At 40.3% G+C, this 26,336-nt stretch overlaps 1 protein-coding gene across 7 annotated transcripts in view; it reads left to right on the top strand.

Annotated features, from left to right (window-relative positions):
- MDN1 (midasin AAA ATPase 1) overlaps positions 1-26,336 on the top strand; it is a 157,784-nt gene that overhangs the window by 33,286 nt on the left and 98,162 nt on the right. For all 7 annotated transcript variants that reach the window (XR_002175219.3, XM_033867562.2, XM_019929433.2 and 4 more), the window contains exons 11-26: positions 89-170; positions 2,994-3,089; positions 4,431-4,543; positions 6,527-6,675; positions 7,566-7,626; positions 13,206-13,417; positions 13,994-14,097; positions 15,414-15,558; positions 16,246-16,342; positions 17,685-17,798; positions 20,355-20,502; positions 21,170-21,280; positions 23,178-23,329; positions 24,074-24,252; positions 25,363-25,571; positions 25,757-25,903. Coding sequence is in view for 6 of the 7 variants with exons in the window: in XM_033867562.2 (XP_033723453.1) it covers positions 89-170; positions 2,994-3,089; positions 4,431-4,543; positions 6,527-6,675; positions 7,566-7,626; positions 13,206-13,417; positions 13,994-14,097; positions 15,414-15,558; positions 16,246-16,342; positions 17,685-17,798; positions 20,355-20,502; positions 21,170-21,280; positions 23,178-23,329; positions 24,074-24,252; positions 25,363-25,571; positions 25,757-25,903 (2,119 nt within the window). In the remaining variant the exon portion in view is untranslated. The remainder of the gene's footprint in view (positions 1-88; positions 171-2,993; positions 3,090-4,430; positions 4,544-6,526; positions 6,676-7,565; positions 7,627-13,205; positions 13,418-13,993; positions 14,098-15,413; positions 15,559-16,245; positions 16,343-17,684; positions 17,799-20,354; positions 20,503-21,169; positions 21,281-23,177; positions 23,330-24,073; positions 24,253-25,362; positions 25,572-25,756; positions 25,904-26,336) is intronic.

Genomic DNA, 26,336 nt, shown 5'->3' with positions numbered 1-26,336 from the left:
AGTTGCCAGAAGAAAAGGAGAGTCTTTGTTGTCAAGTGTTCCCAGACCTAAGTAAGCTCTGCCCCCCGCCCCCCCTTTTTTTTTAAAGGGATCTACTGAATTGGTGTAATAGGATTGCCCACAGCTTTGACAGTCTGTCTTCATCAGCATCATTAAATATTTTTCAAGAGGTAAGATACAGTCTTCCTGCTTGTTTCTCTGTGCTCTTTAAGGCTGTTGATTTCTACTGTTATTTTCTGTGTCTTGACTGCTATCAAAAAGTTTTTGTTTTGTGTAGGTACCGTTTATTATCCTTAGCTAGTTAAAACTGAACTAATGTTGCCTTAAAACTAGTTGGGCCTAATAAATGTTTTGTGGTTTTTGAAACAGGTTACTACTAATTTCAAAGAAGTATAGTTTGAATTAGAGTAAAACAGATACAGTACTGAAATTAAAGCTTAAATGAAAAGAAAGTCTCCCGGGTGATAATACTATTATAAGATAGAAAGTGTTTCTAAGATCTTTAGTATTTATTTCTGTATATAATTTCTTAGTCTATTTGATAGATGTATATTTGTCTTATCCCACCACTAGCCTCAGTAGGGCCTTTTTAATTTTAGTCCAGAGAAATTAATGTGGGGTTTGTAAAGTACAGCCTTGTGTGCTGGACGTGGGGACAAAATGTGTTGCGTGGGAGGGAAGCTCTGTTGAATTGTAGCTCTGCCACATTCAGTAGAACCGAGAGAGATTTATTCCTACCTGCTTAAGAATAAAGTGATGCTGCCTGAAGATCCCTGGGCTGTTAAAACATTAACCCATTTTGACTATAAAGTGTTGTGGTTTCTGTCAGCTAGGACTGAGGAGAGAATAGTGACCCATTTTGGTTAGCAGTTTCTCTCTGTGTTTGGTTAACTTACTTTGAGGAGAAAGAACCCACATTTGGAGCACACACTTAAGCCGGCTGAACTCTGAAGTGCTGTGTGCCAGTCCTTTAATCCTCTTCTCTCCATTGAAATTTCCTTTCCATTCTCCTGCATTTCTCATCTTTCTTACAGGTAACCTTGTTTTGTACTTTTCCTTATTTTATTTAATTTTTAAAATTTTATTTTATTTATTTATTTTTGGCTGCATTGGGTCTTTGTTGCTGTGCGCGGGCTTTCTCTAGTTGTGGCGAGCAGGGGCTACTCTTCATTGCGGTGCGCGGGCTTCTCATTGCGGTGGCTTCTCTTGTTGCAGAGCACGGGCTCTAGGCGCCCGGGCTTCAGGAGTTGTGGCTCGTGGGCTCTGGAACGCAGGCTCAGTAGTCGTGGCGCATGGGCTTAGTTGCTCCGCGGCATGTGGGATCTTCCCGGACCAGGAATCGATCATGTGTCCCCTGCACTGGCAGGCTGATTCTCAACCACTGTGCCACCAGGGAAGCCCCCCCAGTACTGTTAGTACCCTGATGTATCTCCTTCCACATCCTTTTCTATGCGAATGGGATTAAGAACTTTTTTACTGTATCAGAACCTTCCCCCCCGCCCCACACATACCCTTGAAGAGATCAGGTCAGTTGTTTTACAGAATGTTTCACCTTCTGGCTTTATCTGGTTGCTTCTTCACTGCTTTGACACCAACTGGTCTCCTGCAATTCAGTTCAGTTTTGATACTGACTACCTGGAGTTAGTGTAGACCCCACAGGTTCAGGGGCTCAGTCCTCCGCAAGGCTGCCCCACTTTAGACTCTAGCCTCAAGTCTCAGATGCCCACCCACACTTAGGACCTATCAGCTGTAAATTCAGGGGTTCCCACAACCTCCTCAGGTACAGTAATCACCTCACAGAACTCATTGGAAGCTCTGTACTCACCATACAGGTCATAGTTTTATTATAAAAAATATAACTCAGGAACAGTCAAATGGAAGAGACACATAGGGCAACGTTTCAGGAGTCTGAGCACAGGCACTCCTGTGGAGTCAGGGTGTGCCACCTTCCTGGTACATCGCTTTGTCACCAACCAGAAGCTCTCTAAAGCTTTGGATGTCCATTGTTTTATTGGGGTCTTATTCTGACATTGGCTATTCGATTGAACTCTATCTCCATCCCCTCCCCTCCTCCAAAGGTTGGAGATGGAGCTGGAAGTTTCAACCCTTGGTCTTTCTGGCCTGGCCAGAAACTATCTAAGGGCCCATCAAGAGTTACCTTGCTTAGCATAATAAACCTGCTAAGGTCCATAAGGGCTCCAGTAAATAACAAAAGACACTCCTTACTCCTGGTAATTCCAAGAAGTTTTGAAGCTCTGTGTAAGGAATTAGGGACAAAACTAGATACATTCTTTTTTAAATGCTTGCATGAAGTTTATTGATATATTACACTTGGTGGCAGCAGAACCAGATATATTCTTTGTTTTGCCATACTCGTGTCCTTTCCCTTGTCATTTTATCTGTCTTTCTTGTAAGTAGAAGTTTAACAAAATGCTTGATGTATTCAAATTCAGCTTTTGTAGGGGTAGAATCCATTTGGTGGTGATACGTATTTTATATTTCATTATAGCAGAAGACATGTATCTTGTTGGCCTATCAGTCGTTGCTAAGATTAAGTACTGGGTTAGGGTAATGACAGTGTAATCCCTTTATTGCACACCAGGAGTCTCCCTTTACATCTAGAAAGTAATCTTTTGGTGTTACCTCCACTGTCTGGAAGTCGTTTCCCCCCACGGAACCATATACCCAAGAATTAATGCTAATTGCTATTATTACCTGAATTTTGGATTTGCAGACTGAGGCATTTGTGTGTGTTTTCCTAATTAACTGGTATTTTGATAGTAAAGCCTTCACATTTTTTGGTGTCCTGTCTCTGTTATGGTAAGGTCCTTTGAGTCTAGGGTTGGTACTTTATTTGTATTCTCCTTAGTCTTACTTGCAGAAAAGTTCTGCTGGATTTTATGTTCCTCCCTTTTGTGGCCTGGATAATGATGCTCTGTTATTAATGTATTATTTTAAAAATCAGTTGGCATTTACCTTGGTTATTTTAATAGGCTCTGGACTGTTTCACAGCAATGCTCTCTAAGCAGACAAGCAAACTGAAAATGGCAGAAGTCATTGGAAGCAAATTGAACATTTCCAAGAAAAAGGTATGTAATACTATTTTTACTTCCCTCTTGAAAGGAAGCTAGGATATTTAGCTTAATTGCTGATCTCTGGTCCTTACCTGGAACAGCTTTTGCAAATAACAGCCTCCTCTGTCAGAGTTGGTAGTTTCATTGCTGCCTCTCATGGGCATAAAACTCACTGTCTCCTGGATAAGTAGTTCTCCCTGTGTTCCGCGTTCTTAGAGTGAGCTGCCTTGCATCCTTTTTCACACGCACGCCTTTTTCTCCAGTGCTTAAGGAGCATGTTATTCTGTAGGTTGTGGTTTCAGGACTGGAACCATGTCTTAGTAACACCTTTGTCTGTAGTTCTGTGCACAATTAGATTTTTTCCAACTTTCCAACTTTTTATAGTTAATATATTCAAACATCAAAAAAGTTGAAAAGTTGAACACCTGTATACCCACTACTTAGGTTCACTGCTGATACTGTTAGTATTTGCCTTTCCTGTTTTATATCAGAATATGTACTTCTGGAGGAGAGAGCCTTTCAGCAATGGTGTTGGTAGCTGGAGAAATGTCTGGGGTTCATCTTGAGGCAGATATTTGGCGTTCCCAAATAAATGATGACTCAAAAAAGCCTTAGTCAGGAACTGAGATGGTTAGAGGTGTTTCTTAGGCGTATGAAACTATCGGGATGGTTTTGGCTGCAGGTAACAGAGCACCTACTAAAAGGGGCTGAAGTAATAAGTATGTTAATTATAGTAGACAAGAGAAATGAGACTACCATGATTGGCTTAGGTTGATCAATATTCAGCCCCTTTGGTTGAAGAGGGGTTTACCTTCCCTGGGCAATTTGCCCCTTTTACTCCTAACCCCAAACCCTGAGCAAAATCTTGGTTCTTTGGGTTAGCGATGAAGATAAGCCTGATGGGTACGTGTCCTGAGCCTCTGTCACAGCTTCTCTTTCTGCTTTGGCTGTCGTCAGATGTATCATGGTTTATTCAAGTGACTGTTTCCTGCATTATGTTAGAAATTTAAAGCAGAGGAAAGCATAGAGGAAGAAAAATTACTTTGGTTTTTTTCATATCTTTTAGGAGTAAAACTTTCTGTTCACTGTGTTCACTTCATATAGGTAGATAGAGGCTCATTTGAATGAACAAAAAGTACTATTACAGGGAAACATTCATGATCAGTGTTTTTAAAAACATATGAAAAACTTGGAGAATTAAAAAATATATAATTAAAAGCTAACTTACCTATCTTGGAAGCCCGAAAATGCCTCTTAGTAGAGGGCATGTTAGAGGAGCACAGTAAGCCTCACGGATGAGAAGTATTTGAAGAGCATGCAGAACTTTACTCAGGTAAAATCTTTCCCCTCCCATAGGCTGAATTCTTCTGTCAACTTTATAAACCAGAAATTGCGATCAATGAGCTAGATGTGCAAGTGGGTCGAGTGCGGCTTCTACGGAAACAAAGTGAGACTGTCCACATACAGAGGTAAACAGGGTTCCAAACTGATCTGAGCACTGTGGGGTCGTTGGGAAATTGATAGAAGGAATGTCTGGTCCAGCCCCTTATTTTTGAGTAAAACATGTCAGAACTGTGATCTCTTCAGTGTACTAGACAGTAAGGAGCAGTGATTTCCCAAAATGTGTTCTGTGAAACTAGATGTTAATAGGTGGAGGAGGTGATGAGGGTCATTAGAGACTTGGGACTAGCAAAGGTATATCTTTGATTTTATTCATTGTAGTGTATTTAGTGAAGTAAGCATCACCTGGAGGTCAGGCTTGGTCCTAACATTAGTCTGTTAATCCCTTGAGGGCTGGAGTTGTATACGTTTCTGAGATTTATTAAAGTTATTTATTAAATATTTGCTATATGCCTAACGTTGTGCTGAGTACCTTTTTGCATGTTTTCTCATGTAGTGGTTATAGTAAGCCTATGAATTAATGTGTGTGTTAGTGTCCTTAGGGCTCTCCTAACAAATTACCATAAACTTGATGGCCTAAAACAGCAGGCATTTATTCTCAGTTCTGAAGGCTGGAAGGCTTAAACCAAGGTATTGGCGGGGCCACACTACCTCTGAAGACTCTTGCCTCTTCCTGGCTTCTGCTGGCTCCCAGCAATCTTTGGTGTTCCGTGCCTTGTAGCTGCATCAGTCCAATCTCTGATGCCATTGTCATATGGTCTTCTTCCCTGTGTGTGTTTCTTTGTGTCTCTAAATTTCTCTTTCTTTATAAGGACACCAGCCATTGGATTTAAGATTGACCCTTAAATCCAGTATGATACGATTTTAATCTTATTATACCTGTAAAGAGCTTTTTTCCAAATAAAGTCACATTCACAAGTTCTCAGTAGACATGAATTTTGGGGGAACATAATTCAACCCTCTACAGCTAGTAACTGTTGTTATCCAGATTTTACAAGTTAGGAAACCGAGGCTAAGAGAGGTTAAGTAGTTTGTGCAAGATGACATAGGCAGTACAGATGTTTTATCTTATTGGTGTTTTGAATTTCCAGAGCCTAGTGAAGTAGCAGTTATGTAAATGCTCCACGTATGTAGAATGAATGAATTGTGCAATTCATATGTTGTAAGGACATCTGTTATAGCAGTGGTCCCCAACCTTTCTGGCACCAGGGACTGGTTTCGGGGAAGACACTTTTTCCACGGATGGGGTTGGTCGGGGGTAGTTTCGGGATGATTCAAGCACATTACATTTATTGTGTACTTTATTTCTATTACTATTACATTGTAATATATAATGAAATAATTAATACAGTTCACCATAATGCAGAATCAGTGGGAGCCCTGACCTTGTTTTCCTGCAACTAGATGGTCCCATCTGGGGGTGATGGGAGACAGTGACACCCGAAGTGTGTTGCTTATGTCCAGTCTAGTCCGCAAGGTGCAGTTTAATTGTCACTTCCCACTCACTGATAGGGTTTTGATATGAGTCTGCAAGCAGTCGATTTATTATGGTCTCAGTGCAGTCAAACCTCTCTGCTGATGATAATCTGTATTTGCAGCCGCTCCCCAGCGCTAGCATCACTGCCTCAGCTCCACCTCAGATCATCAGGTATTAGATTCTTATGAGAGTGCAGCGTAGATACGTTGCATGCAGTTTACAGTAGGGTTCACCACACTCCTATGAGAATCTAATGCCGCCGCTGCCGCCACTGACCTGACAGGAAGCGGAGCCCAGGCGGTAATGCGAGCGACGGGGAGCAGCTGTAAATACAAATAAAGCTTTGCTCACCCGCCATTCACCTCCTGCTGTGCGGCCCGGTTCCTAACAGGCCATGGACAGGTACCAGTCCATGGCCCAGGGGTTGGGGACCCCTGTGTTATAACATGAAGACCGTCACGCTGAGTTGTCTCCTTCTTGTTTGTTGAATGTGGGAAATATAATTCCTCAAAATAACACAAAGAGAAGCTTGCAGCCTGTTCCTCCAACTGCTTACATACTTTCCCCTCCCCAGGGAGAAGCACACCTTTGCTGCTACGAGGCCATCCTCTGTTCTTATTGAACAGCTCGCGGTGTGTGTTAGCAAAGGGGAGCCTGTGTTGCTGGTGGGAGAGACCGGGACCGGCAAAACCTCCACCGTCCAGTACTTGGCTCATATTACAGGTAACTCCTAGAGGGGAAGCACTCTTCCCCCAGACAACAAACATTTGACACTGACTGCCTTTTTATTATTTTTTAAAAAATATTTATTTATTTATTTGGCTACGCCAGGTCTTAGTTGTGGCATGTGGGATCTTTTTAGTTGTGGCATGTGGGATCTGTAGTTGCGGCATGCGAACTCTTAGTTGCAGTGTGTGGGATCTAGTTCCCTGACCAGGGATCGAACCCGGGCCCCCTGCATTGGAAGTACAGATCCTTAGCCGCTGGATCATCAGAGAAGTCCCCTGACTGCCTTTTTAAAAAATAAAAAGTCCAAAGAATATTGGAATTTAAGAAGTGCCACCACTCCACTTCCTCTGGAGATAAGCACTGGAAATTTTTACCTTGGAAATAATGTATTCTTTCCCCCTGGAAATAACCACTGTTAACAGATTGGTATTAACTTTTTTCAGTTCTAATCTGTGGTCTACAAATACATACAGATTTGGTTTTGTTTTGAAACAAACGGGATCATTCTCTATGTATTACATTTAGTTAATAAGCAAATTGGACATCTTTAAAAACAGAACTGCCTCATTCCTATTCTGATGGCTAAATAATATTTCACACTGGATATTTATTTAGTTCTAATTCATAGACAGACATTGACTTACTGAAGGGTTTTTTGTTGTTTTCAGTTACCTGATGCTAGAGCAGTGAATCTTCTTTTACATATCTCTGGGTTAGGTGAAAATTTTGAATAGTCAGGATTCCTGAAAGTAAAATGAGGGGGTCAGAGGAAATGCACATTTAAAGATTTGCCCTGTGCCCTTGTCCACACATCCTTAAGGATCACACTGGATATTGTCAGTCTTTACATACAGGGTAACCCTTTTGCCCTTTCTTTATTAAAGGCCACCGTTTGAGGGTTGTCAATATGAATCAGCAAAGTGACACTGCAGATTTGCTGGGAGGGTAAGTGTGATTTTAAATCTTTTTCTTGTTATTTTGTGTTCACTATTTGAGGTAAGAAATACTTTTTCTCTGTAAAGCTCAAAACTAGTCTTGGAAAAATGTTCAGAGAATTGTCCCCCTACGCCCACCCCAGCAGGGTATTATTTATTAGAATTTATTAAGGAGCTCTTGAGTGTATAGATGTTTCTTTTCATTTTAAAGAACACTTGAGGTTCTTGCTCTCAAGGATGCTGCTGGGAGGGGGAGGAAAACAAAAAGGTAAGTATGTAATCAAGTAATGCTTGTGTGTGCGGTCATTTATCTGAAGCCTATGTTCTAGGCTCACACTGCCTTCAAGCTAGGCTCTCCTGCAGTTTGATTATCTTTGAAACATTAAGTAGCCTCCACTTTGTTAAATGGGACGGCTCATGGCGCTCCACTGTGGTCAGTAAATGCCCTTCTTCCTTATTTGTGGTTTTGAATATGTTAGTTTCGTGAACAATTTTAGTCTGTGCTGAAGGCTGTAAAAGCGATGGCTGCTATTGGCATACCTTATGTTGAACCCTAATAGGGTCTGTCCCATTAACTCTAAGCAGTTGCTTACACAAACTCTTAAAGGCATAAGATAATAGAATTTATTGTCCTTTTTGCTCTTTGTGATATCTGCAAGAAAGCTCTTTATTTACTCTTTTTTGAGGACCACATTATGCTGTAGCATTATTTTCACTATCACTCTTTCCTTGTCTTATATCCCTTCCTGCTCTGGATGGAGTGCTACTTTGGAATCCTGCTTCCTTTGGTGCTTCTCATTTTCTTACCATCCCAACCTATTACTTCTATTCTGCTCTACACATGCCACTAATTATGTATTTTAAATTTATATTCTGTCTTCGAATCCGTTAGCTGAGGCTTACCTCTCTTATTCTAATTCTACTTTGACTTTATTTTTCCCCAGTGGTCTTTGTACCTTGTTTTCGTTTTACTTCTGTTCAGTTAATTGACACTTAATCTCCCCATTCACTCACTGTGGTACTTGCAATGTGTTCTTATTAATATATGGAATTTGTTACTTAACTAGGCATGTCTATACTACTGTGTATTTCTCTCTATTCTGTATCTATCTATGTCTTTAATAATATCCTACTGTTAAGTATTCCTAACACAAATGGCATTAATCTTGTACTAATTGAACATGCACTGGATCTGTCTCTTCTAAGAATTTGTAGTGTTATGTCAGCCGTTGCAAGTAGTGTTAAATGTAGTGAGTACACATTGTGCCTTGATACAATTAGTAATACAAAAAGGTTGAAATCAGAATTTGTTAACTGGAATTTTATTTTGGTGCAACTTGGTGAAAAAAATACATATCCATTTGTCCTTGTTAGTAGGTTAGCATTAGTTATCAAAAGAAAACTTACATATGTTTCAATTTTCGTATAGTTGGAAGTATGCCTTGTTTTCTGTTCTTTTGTATTATTGGCAAGTGGTGTGTAAATCACATCTTTTAATATATATTATCGATGTATGAATGACTCCTTTGCTTAAGAACCCTTGTGTATACAATTGGAAGACCAAAAATGATTTTAAAAAGACAAGGGAAAAAAGAAAAAAGGAAAAATAAAGGCAAGGGAGTAGAAAACAAAGCAGCAGGTAGGGAGGTGGGATAAAGAAGGGCTAATATTTCTATTTTGGCAGTGTGTGGTTAGTTTCATCTATCTGTGAAACTAGTTCTGTGTTTTGTAACTTACATTAAACATATTTTGCACTTATCAAATACTATGGTTAAAATATAATAGAAATTTGTAGTCCTAATTAGTCTGGTTTGCAAATCTGGATCCTTTAGATTGGTTTTTTAAAAAGTTATAATTAAGGATAAATATATGTTATAAAAGTAAAGCCTTCAAGGCCATTAGGCTCTTAAATTGCATTACTGCAGATTGCCTTCTGATCTTTGTTTGCATACGTACCCCCTTAATTTTTTTTTTTTTTTTTTTTGTGGTACGTGGGCCTCTCACTGTTGTGGCCTCTCCCGTTGCGGAGCACAGGCTCCGGACACGCAGGCTTAGCGGCCATGGCTCATGGGCCCAGCCACTCCGCGGCATGTGGGATCTTCCCGGACCGGGGCACGAACCCGTGTCCCCTGCATCGGCAGACGGACTCTCAACCACTGCGCCACCAGGGAAGCCCCCCCCTTAATTTTGATTAGTGTTAGTGTGGTATATCTTTTCCCCTCATTTAACTTTTAACTCAATTTTGTCATTCTATTTAAAGTAGGTTTCTGATAGACAGCACATAGACCTTCAGATTACCTGTGAGTAGAGAAGTAAACCAAATTCTGACAGAGTTGGGGTAGAGAGAGCTTATGAGACTCTGTAGAAAAGAGTAGAAGATACAGAGGACTTAGATGAAGCTGGTAAAAATCATTCCAGAAAAGGAAAGTCTACCATTAAATGGCAAAACACAGAACACAGGTTCACATCCCTGACTATAGGGAATGGGGTTGGGAGGGGTAGCCTCTGAGGGAGAAACAGATAAATAGAGAAGGGGGAGGTATCCTTGGAGAAGTTAACAATGAAGGAAAGAACAAATGGGAGGAAAATTAAAGGTCTCAGAAATAGAAATAAAACGGCTAACCTGTGTCCTCCTCTAAGCCACCCATGGAAACATCCATAAGGGAAACTGCACAGGAGATTGCAGGGCAGAAGTGCATGCTTTCAAACGCAGAATCCTGACCCCAAATGAAGTGAACCATTACCTTTTCGGTTACTCAGCATGCACTGTTTTGTGTCTCTTTTACACTTCATGTTCTTTCGTGTATGATAATTTTGGAGAGTCATTTTCTTTTGTTCTAGCCATTTTCTAGTGAACTCTTGTATGTGGTCTCCATGTATTGTGTATGTAACAGGTAGACCCTGAGTGACTCTCCATGAGGGCCAGGTGTTCTAGACCTCCCTCCCCTCTTGGCCTTTAGGTTGCTCCTGAGGCATATTTTCTCTGCAAAAGACATCATGGAAACCCTGGTCTCTAATGGTTCGTAGTTTGATTTCATCAGTTCTCCCTGTGGCAGGTTAGTTTCCATTGAGTATTTGTGTTACAGTTTATTTCTATTTATTTATTTTTCTTTTTGGAAAGATGTATGTATGTTTGTTCATTTATTCATCACTTGAAACATACGACGACTTAACCGTTCCAGCCAGTATGCTTTCAGCTTTAAATGAACAAAATTTTTTCTTAAGGAGCTCAGTCTAATTTGAAATATAAAGCCATTTCTTTCATGAATTCAATTCACTGAGCCAATTACTACTGGTAATAGTTGTCACAGGTAACTCTTAAATGGCACTCCTGTGCCAGCTACTATTTTGAGTCTTTATCTGTGTTCAGTCACTTAGCCTTCTTAACAACCTGTTGATTATCCCCGTTTACACTTAGGGGACCTGAGGCTCACAGGCATTAAGTGCCTTGTTCAAGGTAATGGCTAGTCCATGACTTGAACCCAGGCAGTCTGTCTTGATCGTCTCTGTTCTTAGTCATTACTCTGCTGCCTCAGTTAGCTTTGGATCCATCTATTCTGACATCTTTAAGACTAGCTGTTTTATTTAAATAACGTGTGTGTTTAATTTCTTACCACTTCTTCTGTTGTCATTGTGGTTCATCGTCCTCTGCCTGGTCCAGCGCAGGGCTCTCATCTTTGCTTCTACTCTTACCCTCCCCACAGTCTCTTTTCCATTTAGTATTTACAATGATCCTTTCACAGTGTGATCAGATCTCATCACTCTCTTCCTCACATCCTTCCACTGACTTCTCTGTCCATGTGGAATGTACTCCAAACCCTTCATCACCTGGCTCCGGCACGTCTCTGTCTCCTTCCTTTAGCTCTGCTCTGTGTTGATATTTCGTCTGTGGCTCCCCTGCTGCCCAGGGATACTTGCTTAGCCTAACCCTTCCTTGTTTGATTTCCTTCCAGTTCCCGTCTTTGGCACAGCCTCTTCTGACTGTCATAGTCAAAGTACCAGTTCTTTAAGCCACTCTCCTTTCACTTTATCCAGTCATAGCACTTGCTACTTGATATTTTATACTAGTAGGTGTATTCCCCTATTGTCTCTTTGGTTAGATTGTAAGCTGCAGAGGGGCAGGACGTGGCGGGTCTCATTTACTCAGTGCTGAACTCTAGCCAGGTGCTCAGTAAATCTCAGCTGAAAAAATGGAGTAAAGAAATGTCTTTACTAATTAATGGGTTAGTGCTTACTGGGAAGCGATATTGAGTTTGTGAAGTTCTCATGCTTTCTGTCTCTGGAATCAGAATCTTCCATATAGATGCTCAGTATCAGGGCACTGGGTTTCACTCATCTCATTATTCCTTCTCACAGGCCAGTGAGTAAATAGTATCCATGAGTTCTCCAATTGTGCTTGATTGTTCTGAAACATATTCTGGTATTGTTTCAGTTCTCAAATTATATTTCTTAGAAACAAAATTTATGTCATCATTCTTGAGTAGTATTTAGTATCCTAGGCCACGGAAAATTGTATACTTGAGATTTTCCAGGAATGATTAGTCTGCTGCTTGGGCAACTTCTTTTAAATTTAGCTAGAGCAGTGTTTCTTGACTTTATACGTTATTAACCCCCCCAATATTAAATTAAATTTTAATTTAAATGAACTAATTCCCTAATTCCCCAACCAGAAAAATAAAATGCTAAGAAATAGGAGAGACTCTAAATGCTGAGAAATAAAAAAAGTTGAGCCTTGGAAGGTCACAAACCATTGCAATGTCTTAAGATATTTTTTTTAACCGTCCCCCTCCCCCAATTTTGAATCTCTCTGGGAGTAGTCTCCCCACCCTCCCTTGACAAGGCATGATGTTCAAGTAAGTTCTTAAGATGCTTGAATAAGTCAATTTCAGACATTATATTTTTCTTCTAAAATGTTTCAAAAACCTTTTGGTCAATCTTAATAGAATATGGTTTATCATCAAATATACATGATGTTTATTTAAATATGTTAGTAAAATCAGTGACATGGGGCTTCCCTGGTGGCGCAGTGGTTGGGAATCTGCCTGCCAATGCAAGGGACATGGGTTTGAGCCCTGATCTGGGAAGATCCCACATGCTGCGGAACAACTAGGTCCGTGAGCCACAACTACTGAGCCTGCGCGTCTGGAGCCTGTGCTCCGCAACGGGAGAGGCCGTGACAGTGAGAGGCCCGCGCACCGCGATGAAGAGTGGCCCCCGCTCGCCGTAACTGGAGAAAGCACTCGCACAGAAACGAAGACCCAACACAGCCAAAAATAAATAAATAAATTAATTAATTAAAAAAAAAAATCAGTGACATGCTTTTCACTGCCCAGTTTGGAATTTCAAATTTGTTCATAGTTTGTTTATCTAATACTAGTTTTTACATTTAGTATAGGTGCTTCTAACACTTGGAGTGGAGAAAATAGATTATAATTTAAAACTTTAACATAGATTTATGTTAAGTATTTTGGTATTATTTCTGATTTTGATGAGAAGAAATCTTACACCTATTCCTGTTTTCTAAGGCATACTTTCCAACTTCTGTTAGCTTTAGAAGTTTGCGAATCCCATATTTACCTTTTGTTTCAGTTACAAACCAGTGGACCATAAGCTTATTTGGCTACCCTTACGGGAGGCGTTTGAGGAACTCTTTGCTCAGACATTTTCCAAGAAGCAAAACTTTACATTCTTGGGACACATTCAGACCTGTTACAGGCAGAAACGGTGGCACGATCTGCTCAGACTAATGCAACATGTGTACAAGTCGGCTGTCAACAAGGATGGAAAAGAGAGTGAGACTGGTAAGAATGTGACCCAGGCTGCCAGTGGGAGGGCATGAGGCTGAAGTTTAATTAGCAGAATTAGGAGAAGAGTTTGGGGGAAGAATGAAGCAATACACATTAGAGCTTTCTAGGACTTTAGGCAGAGCTGACTAATTTTGAAGTATTGCTGCTCCTGTGACTCTAGTCAAGATTTCCATCAAAACAGGTGGTCGCTGATGTTGATGTACAGTACCACTTAGTGGTTAGTAAGTCACATGTGCTTAGAAGAAGAGGTTACTTCCAGAAAACTGGATTCCACAGCGAGTGGGGCTTTTGGTGGCTTAGTTATCTTCTTCCTCATCTATAAAGTGGGAATAAGAGTACCTACTTCAAAGGGTTGTTGTGAGGATAAACGAGTTAACCAATACATATGCATATAAACAAACTGATTAGTATAGTGGCTGCACATGGTTGGCATTATGTAAGTGTTTGGACTTAATTTTTTATACTTCTAAGATGTGATTTTTGTGTGTGTTATGTTAATTGTGTGGTTTTTTAAGTTATATATATTAAACTCAAAGTGTATGTTAAATTCTTGTCTTTATTTTTCTCTAGGGTCATTACTAAAAGAGAAGTGGGAAGCATTTGGTCTTAGACTCAACCATGCCCAACAACAGATGAAAATGACTGAAAATGCCCTATTGTTTGCATTTGTAGAGGTATTTTGCTTTGGTTGTTTAGGTTAAGGGAATGCTGAATTGATGCAAAATGCAAATTTAAGGAGGCTACTGTTTTGTATTCTCTTCATGTTGACATGTTTAGGGCTTGTTGTTTAAGACAGTAAACACCTAATGAAATAATTCTTTGGGGGGAAGATTTTTTTTAATGTCCTTTATAGAAATTATGAAGTCTTGGTGAACACCATCATTACTATTTTTAAAGATGCAGTTGAGAACAACTAGTGAATTTTTTTATTGTTTCATAGCTCTGTGTGTGTGTGAGAGAGAGAGAGAGAGAGAGAGAGAGATTTGGGTCCATTCCTGTTAGGACACATTTTTGATTCCAGTGCATGGGTAGCTCTACTGTTTTCTCTCCTGTGACCTTGCAGGATCAACTTAGTTAAATGTTTGTGACTTAAGCTTTTTATATTTTTATTAAAGAAAATTGTTTCTGTTGCACTCTTCAGACCACACTCTAAGGGAGGTGTAGGAATCTTACTTGAGATGATGTCTTAGTGAGAGAGAAAGTCCCTCAACCATATATCCATTGTTGTGGGAAATTTAGTCATCAGTGCTTAATCTTAGTATGATTGTTTCTAATATAACCAATGAAAATGTCAAGTGCTCTCAAAATACGGTCTATACCTATTTCATGACTTGACATTACACTGGATTTTAATATGTTTGTTCCGTTTTATTTTTTTCAGTTTTATTTACAGAAGATTCTTTGTTAGGATCACCATGAAAACAAAAGCATAAAGCAGTTTAATAATAGTAAAACAATTAAGTTTCTGATGTTGTGTCACTTGAGTAGATTGTCAGTTCATTGCTTTTGGAAATAGAACTTGAGATCAAATCAGTAGAGATGAGGAAAGATTCATCTTGATATTCTTCAGCACCTGTGAAAGGCTCTGAATTACAACCACTATACACTCTTGATTTAGTCATTTATCTTTTCTTGGTATACTCATAGCCTGACCCTGTATTTATTTTGGGTCTTTTTAATAACCATTTGGTTACCTTTAAACATCTGAATACATTGTAAGTTATTATTTGCCTTAGCATCCATATAATGGGATGGTCTAGTTTATTGCATCTCATCAGAGAGATTCTCTTGACCCTTTTGGATATTTGAAAAAAAGTTAACTTGACCTTAACTCTGGCAACCAGCTGGCAGCCATTTGGCACTAAGGTGTCAGCTCATCAGGTAGGAGCGGTTTGCCCTTGCCTCTGTTGCTGACCCTGCTCACATAACTGTTCTTGGTGAGTGTGTTTGTGTTTGAAATGGACCCTTAACATTTTACTTCATCTTCTAGGGTGCATTAGCTCAGGCTGTAAAGAAAGGAGAGTGGATCTTGTTGGATGAGATTAATCTGGCTGCTCCAGAAACATTGGAATGTCTGAGTGGTTTACTTGAAGGCTCCTCTGGCTCTCTGGTGTTGCTGGATCGAGGAGACACAGGTAGCACTTGATCCCCTTGGGGTTTGACTTGATGCGAGGTCTTTTGGCCTCTTTAAAGTAATACTCTTGGGACTTCCCTGGTGGTCCAGTGGGTAAGACTCCATACTCCCAATGCAGGGGGCTTGGGTTGGATCCCAGGTCTGGGAACTAGATCCGGCATGCTGCAACTAAGAGTCTGCATGCCACAACTAAGACCCGGGGCAGCCTAAATAAATAAATAAAATGTTTTTTTAAAAAAGTAATATTCTTTTGGTTAGGTCGATTACATGGGCCTCCCAGTGTGATTTATTTATTCTGTAGATAGTAATTTTCTGCAAAGTCTTATTGTTAGGTGATATAGGGAATGAAAAGAATACGATAATTTGTCAAGGCATTTGTGTAATGGGTAATAAGGCATGCACACTCAGTGACAGTGTACGCGCTGGTGAATAGGTGATGAAACATGAATAGCATGAACAACCTCACCATAAGAGATGGTGGGATGGCAGTTTAAGATTAAATTGTGTACGTAGATCTGGAAACTGATTTCATTGGGGTTTGAGAAAAGGCAAGGATGGTTGAGTAGCCAGTACCAACCTTGCTGAGCCTTGAGGCATAGTGGTTCACCCTGGGGTTCAGTGGAGTTAGTCTTCCCCTGATCACTTATTTGTTACAAGTTGTTGAGAATTTCTAGTTTTCTTTTAACAGAACCACTGGTTCGTCATCCGGATTTCCGTTTATTTGCGTGTATGAATCCAGCAACTGATGTGGGCAAAAGAAATCTCCCACCAGGAATAAGAAACAGGTAAGGGGACATGGCTTGATTCCTGGAGCTGTTTTTAAAATTAAGTTCTCTTTATTGATTGATTGGTACTGTTAACGTAACCAACCCTCATAACAATGCTTGAAATTTATTGATTGCTGATACAGGAATCTTTTTACTTGTAGTAGTCTTCTTTCGATAGGTGGTAGGAATGTGGAAAACTCCAGAACACTGGGAGTTTTTTTCCTTTGGGTTGTTCGTGTGACATTTAATGGCTCATGGATATTGTTGAAAACAAAAATCTTTCCTCCTTCAGATAGCCTTTTAGCTATTAGAAAACCTTCACATAACGAAATAATAGTATATCATATAGCAACGTAAGTGCATTTTAGGCAGAGTCTTCTTGAATGAGGCTAATGATGTGTTAAAGAACATTTAAGTTTCAGTTTTCATCATTAAGCACAGACTGACATGAACAAGATGTTTTATGTATGTAGCATTTGGGAAAAGATAAATGACCTTGAAGAACCTAAGGGCAGGACAGGAATAAAGACGCAGACATAGAGAATGGACTGGAGGACATGGGGAGGGGGAAGGGTAAGCTGGGAAGAAGTGAGAGAGTGGCATGGACATACATACACTACCAAATGTAAAATAGATAGCTAGTGGGAAGCAGCCTCATAGCACAGGGAGATCAGCTCCGTGCTTTGTGACCACCTAGAGGGGTGGGATAGGGAGGGTAGGAGGGAGACGCAAGAGGGAGGGGATATGGGGATATATGTATATGTATAGCTGATGCACTTTGTTATAAAGCAGAAACTAACACACCATTGTAAAGCAATTATACTCCAATAAAGTTGTTTAAAAAAAAGATAAATGACCTTGTTTATTGTTGGTAACCTTTCGTTGAATCTGAGTTTTAAAATTGTTAAAACTTTACTAGATCTTCTCCCACATTATAAAAGTAGTAAAAACTTTTTAGGAAAATTTTTTCAACCACAAGTATGTATTTTCCTTTGCTACAACTATGAAATTTTGATAGTGAGGAGGCTTTTTTGTCATTGTTGCATGTACTTTTTGTTACATATAGTTGTAATCAAAAACACCTGAAAATGAGGATAAATAAAGTCTTATTTTTGTAACTGTTTTTGCAAGGACGGTTTGACTTTCTTCGAAGTAGTAATGGTAGATTTTTGGTAGCGGTTACATTATTTTCTATTTCATTATGATCAATCTGTATCTCAAGTTGAAAGGCCTTTATAATTCATATTACAAGCAGGTAAAATGAGTTTATATAATTTCTGTCTTGTGTTTTTGTACTGTCAGAATAGCTGTATTAACTTCCTCAGAAATGGTTATTATGGAATAATAATTGTCTTAACAGGTTCACAGAACTTTATGTAGAAGAATTGGAAAGTAAAGAAGACTTACAGATCCTTATTGTGGATTATCTGAAAGGGTTGAGTGTGAACAGGAGCACAGTGCAAGGAATCATAACGTGGGTTCTTTTTGGTTTCTCTTTATAAACTTCTCCTCTGAGCATAAAAATGTGTACCTCATGCACATATACTGTTTTCTTCTTTTTTGCTTCTAACGAGAGAAGACTGATGGAAGGATTATTTAGATTTTACTTTAATGTTGGAACCTTATGGACTCCCTTGGATTTTCCTAAGGAAACTACCTAGAGAGCTTATGAGAATATGTATTGTCAATACCTATGAGAATATGTAAACAATTAGATAATGCTCTCCTAATTACTTCTTTATTCACAGCTAAGAGTTTGACTCCCTTGAGGATATATAAATGGCTTGTATTTTGATCTGCCTTGGTGATATCCTACTTTTTGCAATTTGCATATTAGCTTTGTGGAATGTAGAGGGGGGAAGGTTGATATAATTGATTGAGGCCAGTTTGGAATTATTAGAGTCTTAGCTGAATGAAGTATAGAGTGGTTATATTGCTTGGTGCTTTAATTTGAGTTTCTTTCCTCTGTTTTTTGTATGCCATGTGGAAAGGGTGCAGTCTTTTGTATCATACACCCTGGGTTCTAGTGCTGGCTCTGTCATCTGGGGCACGTCACTTAGTTGATTTTATCTGTGTCCTCTAAAACAAGATATATGTAAAGATTTTGAAGTTGGATCATATTAGTGTTTTACTTTGCTTTTTGTGCTTTTTTCTTTTTTTTTTTTTTTTTTTACAAATAGTTATTGAGTGGCTCAGATGCTAGGGATACAGTTATAAATAAAACAGACAATCTTGGTTCTTTTCAGGGAGCTTTAATTCTACAGGTGAAGATAATCAGTAAATACTGTTATTTTTGGTTGTGATAAGTGAAGTAAAAGAACATATAAAGCAAAATGCTGGTTAGAAAATAAAGCTTGGAGCCCGGTTTTAAATAGGTTAGTCAAAGAGGTATTTGTCAAAGGGCTTCGGAGTGGTTTGTCACACCACATTTTAAAATCAGAGCACTTTTTGTTAGCCAAGAATATTTAGACAAAAGTGTAAATATGTGTAGTTAAAATTCAAAAAGCTGGAGATAAAGCAGTGTGGCTGAAGTGTGGCTCTTATAAAATGCTAATAGGGCTTCCCTGGTGGCGCAGTGGTTGAGAGTCCGCCTGCTGATGCAGGGGACATGGGTTCGTGCCCTGGTCCGGGAGGATCCCACATGCCGCGGAGCGGCTGCGCCCGTGAGCCATGGCCGCTGAGCCTGCGTGTCCGGAGCCTGTACTGCGCAACGGGAGAGGCCACAACAGTGAGAGGCCTGCGTACAGCAAAAAAAAAAAACAAAAAACTGATAGTACAAGAGGTTCATGTTCCATATATAAAAACCCACTTCTGGAATGTAGAGTCTTTCTACAAAAGAAAGAATGTCTAGCTAGATTGCAAGAAGGGAAGACAGATCTCATTTGGGCAAGAACTTGGGTTTCATCTCTTTATTTGGTTGCACTGGGTCTTAGCTGTGGCAGGTGGGCTCTTTAGTTGTGGCGTGTGAACTCTTAGTTGCTGCATGCATGTGGGATTTAGTTCCCTGACCAGGGATTGAATCTGGGACCCCTGCATTGGGAGTGTGGAGTCTTATCCACTGTGCCACCAGGGAAGTCCCTTGGGTTTCATCTCTGACACATGTTTGGTTATACTTGATCTTGTGATCATGAATTTCATGAATTTTTTTTTTTTTTTTTGGCTACTTTGGGTCTTTGGTGCTGTGTATTGGGCATTCTCTAGTTGTGGCAAGCGGGGTCTATTCTTCATTGCGGCGCACAGGCTTCTCATTGCGGTGGCTTCTCTTGTTTCGGGCACAGGCTCTGGGCATGTGGGCTTCAGTAGTTGCGGCGTGTGGGCTCAGCATTTGTGGCTCGCGGGCTCTAGAGCGCAGGCTCAGTAGTTGTGGCACACGGGTTTAGTTGCTCCACGGCATGTGGGATCTTCCCGGACCAGGGCTTGAACCCATGTACCCTGCATTGACGGTGGATTCTTAACCACTGCACCACCAGGGAAGTCCTTCATGAATTTTTGAGATTTGCACTTGATGTTTCAGTCTGAAACGTCTTCCCTCTTGTCATCTTCTGGACTTCTAAATTATGTGGTAATGAAAGTAGAAATGGTCACCATATCATCATGCTTTTTAACATTTTGTCATTGTTGATTATAACCGTATCTGTAGACTTTCTTTTAAAATACCATTACTTTTGTTTTCTGTGTGCTTATCCATCACCATTAGAGATTACCCAGGGACTTCATTTGACCCTCACATTAAAGCCGACTTTGGAACCCTGTGTTTGGATTCAGTATATTCTTGCTAAGGGCCTCTCATATCTCACTACCATTCCCTTAAAAATCAGACACAGCTCACCTTTCTCCTCTTTCCATCCTAAGGGAAATTGATCAGTATTCATTTTATTATTTTTGATGCTCTAAGAAGTTGTATGTAAGCTTGGCCATCTAATCTATAAAAATGCCTTTTGGTCCTTTTGTAGAGAAATGGGAACAACAGCAAAATAGTAGGGCTTATTAGTTAATAAAATAAATCTTTTGAACTGCATCCTCTCTGTAGGTTCTATACAGCTGTGCGGAAGGAGTCTGGGACAAAATTGGTGGATGGGACCGGCCATAGACCTCACTACAGCCTTCGGACTCTCTGTAGGGCCCTGCGATTTGCAGCCTCCAATCCGTGTGGCAACATCCAGCGCTCGCTCTATGAGGTCTTTGTACAGTCTGTGTTTGGTTGGGAGCTTGTTGGATGGGCACACCATGGGGAAGGAGCAAGTGGGGATGCCCATGCCAGGGTTGCCAGTGTTTTCTGTTTAGTCAGATGAGCTCAGAACTTTTCATACCGGAACTACCCTGCCCTTTTTCTACCATTGTGTCCCATTTAAAAGTTGTTCTGGGGCTTCCCTGGTGGCGCAGTGGTTAAGAATCCACCTGCCAATGCAGGGGACACAGGTTCAAGCCCTGGTCCGGGAAGACCCCACATGCTGCGGAGCGTCTAAATCCGTGCGCCACAGCTACTGAGCCTGGGCTCTAGAGCCTGCGAGCCACAACTACTGAAGCCCGCGCATCTAAAGCCCGTGCTCCGCAACAAGAGAAGCCCCCACAATGAGAAGCCCACGCATTGCAACGAAGAATAGGCCTCGCTCGCCGCAACTAGAGAAAGGCTGCACACAGCAACGAAGACCCAACGCAGCCAATAAATTAATTAATTAATTAATTAAAATAAAGTAAAATAAATAATAAAAAATATATTCTTTAAAAAAAAAAAGTTGTTCTGGGCACCAGCACCACCCGAGAGGTTGAATTTTGTTTCTGAAATAAGTTGGCCTGTTATTGCAGAAGGATAAATAGTGTTACACGTATTTGTGTTTTCTCTAGGGCTTTTGTTTGGGTTTCTTAACACAGCTTGACAGGGCATCGCACCCAGTAGTTCAGAAGCTCATCTGTCAGCACATTGTTTCTGGCAATGTTAAAAGTCTGCTGAAGCAGGTAGGTTCTTTTTTGATTTTTGACTTAAAGGCTGAAATATCAAATTGTTAGCTGTTTTGATTTTGGTTTTGGTTTTTTTGCAAAACTTGTTTCTAATTATAAAAGTTGTCAGTTCCACAAAATTTTAACATAGGTGGTGAAAATTCCTGATAATCCTGATCTTTGGAGATTTAAACCCTATAGTTAGTCCTTTCCATCTAAATCGTGTGTGTGTGTACATATATATATATTTAAAAGTTAAAAAATCTTTTATATATTCAAATTCTAATATATGTGTGTGTGTAGATTTATCAAGGTAAATTCTAATACAGGCATACCTCACTTTGTTGCAGTTTGCTTTATTGCACTTAGTAGATACTGCAGTTTTTTACAAATTGAAGGTCTGTGGCAACCCTATGTTGTCAGTGATGGTTAGCATTTTTAGCAATAAAGCATTTTAAAATACGTACATCTTTGTTAGACATGTTATTGCACACCTAATAGATTGTAGTACAGTGTAAACATAACTTTCATATGCATTGAGAAACCAAAAAATTTGTGTGACTGGCTTTATTGCCGTATTGGCTTTATTGTGATATTTGCTTTATTGCCATAGTCTGGAATCAAATCTGGAAAATCTCCAAGGTCTGCCTGTATATATGTAATATAAGTAATATAAATGAAACTGTCTCATAAGAATGTTCTGTAGTTTCCTTTCTTAACCTAACTATATCCTGGATATATTTTTATGTCTGTACCACAGATCACTGTGAGTGACGTGCTTTCTAATTGTCACATAGCATTTCATTGGAAGCTTGTGCCACAGTTTATCTGCACACCCCCCTTCTGATTGATGGTTGGGCTTTTTTTTCCCCTTTCCTTTTCTTGTTTCTATTATACACAATAACCGTTTCAGTTTGACAGAGGAAATCACAGAATAACATGGGATTGAAAGAGGCTGAGAGAAACTGGCTCACAAACTGACTTGTCTATTGCTTGCTCTTTAGGAAGAAAGAGCCATTGGGATTGTGGGTACTTTGGATTCAATGTTTTTGCCTTTTAAAAAATTATACAAGTAACACATGAATATATACTTTTGGTAAACTGTGACAACGCTGAGAAAAGACTCAAGCTTGCTTCGATTATTATCGCATTACCATTCCCCTCCACTTATTTTTTTGTATGCTTTCCTCATGCTTATATATGATGGTGGCTTAACAGTTCTTTTTTCTCACTGCTCTTCTACCCAACTGAGAAGTCCTTAAAAGCAGTGCCTACAACTGTGGCTTCAAGTCAGGGGGCTAAATGCTCTAGAAGAGCACTTTTCTATAGCTATGTATCTGACCACCATTTGACCATTTTTGATCTATAAAAATGGCAGTTTTGTATAAATCAACTTAACTTCCACCATACCTTCAAAAGGTTATGCCATCATCTACAGTATTATCCTTAAGAGATTAGTTTCTCTGGAGGGTTGCTTTTATTTTTAATGTCTTCTAGGGGATCCAGAACATAGTAGTGCATAGCGCCCCCCCTCCCCGCCCCAATACAACACTGGCTATGTTTTGGGAATGTGGTTTATATGAAATACATGTTTTTGACCAAAATACTTAGAGTGGGATGTTTGGTAGATGAGAGAAGAGAACTGAGTCATAAACTATCTGAGAAATTATTTTCATTCAAGTTTTCCCCCATATCTACCTAACCCCACCTGAATTTTAAAACCAGTGCATGTCGCCATTTTGTTCTCCTTCCTCAAAGTAATTTTTTTTCATGTTCATTTGTGGGTTTTAATGTTGAAAGCATCCAGAACAAGCAGCATTCTTGGTGACACTTTTTTTCCCACTTTACACCCCTCTCTGAAAGCCATAGTTGTCGTGGGTCTGTGGGTTATTTCTCTAACTCTTGTGTCTTTCAGCCTATTCCAGAACCAAAAGGAGGTCGGCTTATCCAGGTGGAAGGCTACTGGATTTCGGTGGGAGACAAGGAACCTACAATAGATGAGACATACATCCTCACGTCTTCCGTTAAGCTGAACCTGAGAGACATAGTCCGAGTGGTCTCTGCAGGGTGTGTGGACCTTTTCTAACACTGCTCTGTTGTCTTACCAGCATAGGCATTGCTGAAAGTCTAGTCCTACTTGCTGAACTTTCAAAGGGCTCTATTGTTATTCATTGGCTGAGTGAATAATTATTTTCTAAGTCAATCCTGTCACTTTTCTCCAGACACAAAACATCGTTTCTAGTTGTACCTTTGGTGGGAGCAATATGGACACAGATTATTTTGGCCATCATTAAGGTTGCTTTTTAGTATTTTGCTGATGGATACTCATTACCCATTACTTGTTCAGTGAGTAACAGTTACTCCCGCTTACTGTTTCTCACTAGTGCAAGAGAGGCTGGAATTACTTTCCTCGGTAGTTTCTGAGGAACCTTTTTTTTTGCGGTACGCGGGCCTCTCACTGTTGTGGCCCCTCCCGTTGCGGAGCACAGGCTCCGGACGCACAGGCTCAGCGGCCATGGCTCACGGCATGTGGGCTCCTCCCGGACCGGGGCACGAACCCGTGTCCCCTGCATCGGCAGGCGGACTCTCAACCACTGCACCACCAGGGAAGCCCCTGAGGAACCATTTTTACATAGAAACTTCTCAGGGCTTAAGAAACGTTCCATTAGTAGTGCATAGGTATATAAAAATGTTCTCTTATGAAGATGTTAAATGTTATAGTTGTTCTTTTTTAAATACTACATGATTTAATTCTGGTTTCTGTCTTTTTTTTTTCTCTTTTTAATTGCTTTATTGGCTGATCCTTTAAAGAACATACCCAGTGCTGATTCAGGGAGAGACATCAGTGGGTAAAACAAGCCTGATACGGTGGCTGGCCGCAGCTACTGGTAACCACTGTGTGCGTATTAACAACCACGAGCACACAGATATTCAGGAGTACATTGGTTGTTACACATCCGACTCCTCAGGGAAGCTCATGTTTAAAGAAGGTAAGGTTGTAATTCTATTCCTTGGGTCTCCTCAAACAGTCTTCATCCTTTCTAGTTGAGGCACAGGATGGACGCCATAATAGCTGTTTTTTCTTTCTCCCTGAGCTATGTGATGGTTAAAGGGTGATGGTTAGGGCCCCAGCTTCCTTTGAGCCAGACTAATCTTGTTGGCTGTACACAGGACTGGGGCCTAGGTTTTTTTTGCTTTTTAAAAAATTAATTAATTAATTAATTTTTGGCTGTGTTGGGTCTTCGTTGCTGCACGCGGGCTTTCTCTAGTTGCGGAGGCTACTCTTCATTGTGGTGCGCGGGCTTCTCATTTTGCGGTAGCTTCTCGTTGTGGAGCACGGGCTCTAGGTGCATGGGCTTCAGTAGTTGTGGCACGTGGGCTTAGTTGCTCCGTGGCATGTGGGATCTTCCCAGACCAGGGATGGAACCTGTGTCCCCTGCCTTGGCAGGTGGATTCTTAGCCTCTGCACCACCAGGGAAGTCCTGGGGCCTAGTTTTGAAGAGTGCCGTTGAACTACGTCATTTCCTAGAGAATCAGAAGAGGGGTAAGCATTGAACAGAGGGAAGCTGAGAATAGATGAGAATGTGGTGACTTAAATGAAAGTAGACTTCAGGGGAAAAAGTAAGTTGTAAATGTGATATTCATCAGCTTTGGCTCCCCCTTTGTGCAAAATAAAAAGGAGTGGCCTTCCCTGGTGGCGCAGTGGTTGAGAGTCTGCCTGCTGATGCAGGGAACATGGGTTCGTGCCCCGGTCTGGGAAGATCCCACATGCTGTGGAGTGGCTGGGCCCGTGAGCCATGGCCGCTGAGCCTGTGTGTCCGGAGCCTGTGCTCCGCAATGGGAGAGGCCACAACAGTGAGAGGTCCGCGTACCGCAAAAAAAAATAAAAAATAATAAAAAATAAAACGGAGTATGTTTAATTGAAAATTATGCTTCCTTGATACTCACAACCACAAATTATTTGGGGACATGACTAGCTGCAGAGAATAATTTGCTTTGAAATTTAATGATAATCTAGGATTTGTTGATTTGTATATAACATTTTAAAAAAAACTTTGGACTAATTTATGCACTAATTTTCAGTATGTATTTCCTCTAAGGTGTTCTTATTGATGCTATGAGAAAGGGCTATTGGATTATTTTAGATGAGTTAAATTTGGCCCCTACCGATGTGCTAGAGGCACTGAACAGACTGTTGGATGATAACCGTGAATTGCTCATAACAGAAACACAAGAAGTTGTTAAAGCACATCCTCGCTTCATGCTTTTTGCTACCCAGAATCCCCCAGGACTTTACGGAGGCAGAAAGGTGTGTAGCATTTGCCCCCTTACTCCTGTTTGTTACCGAATCGAGTAGAAAAGTCGTCTTGGTAAGACTGAGATGTTTTTACCTCTGTTGAAGGATTTTTCTTTTTGTGGTGAATAGCAGAGCATACATTTTGGAAATTAAATGAAAAGGTCCTTTGTATCATGTTGTTTCTGTGCGTTTCCCAGATGCTTTCTAGAGCCTTCAGGAATCGATTTGTGGAATTGCACTTTGATGAACTGCCTAGTTCTGAGTTGGAAACAATCTTGCACAAGCGGTGTAGCTTGCCACCCTCCTACTGCAGCAAGTTGGTTAAAGTCATGCTGGAGCTTCAGGTATTCCATCTCTCCATCACTTAGCTTCAAATGGACTGTGTTGATTAGATTTGGTGATCAGAATCTGAGGCTCCCTGGGGTAGAAACAGCCCATCCACCCATTTATTATTTTTTTCAGAGTAAGGATCTTATCTTTAAAACTCATTCCATTAATATCCAGTTTTTGGTTTTGTGTTGTAAATTGGCAATTTAATACCATGTTAACATTTTTCTGATAATTATATGTGATGACAGTTCCCTACTTGTGGATAATATGGAACATTTTACTTAGGTTGGAATTTGGCATCAACAAACTGCAATTTTTGTTTTTTAAATGGGTGTAATCCTTGAATGGACATAATTTTCAGTTCTACAAAGCTACAGTTTGTTTTTTTTTTTAAGAATATTCCCCGCCCTTTTTTCCTAAAGATTTCCCAGAACTTACTCGTCATTT

The sequence above is a fragment of the Tursiops truncatus genome, chromosome 12 (genome assembly GCF_011762595.2).
Source record: "Tursiops truncatus isolate mTurTru1 chromosome 12, mTurTru1.mat.Y, whole genome shotgun sequence".
In the NCBI taxonomy this organism is placed as follows: domain Eukaryota; kingdom Metazoa; phylum Chordata; class Mammalia; order Artiodactyla; family Delphinidae; genus Tursiops; species Tursiops truncatus.
Note: the sequence above shows the minus strand (reverse complement) of the source record. Positions and strands in the feature narration are given on the sequence as shown.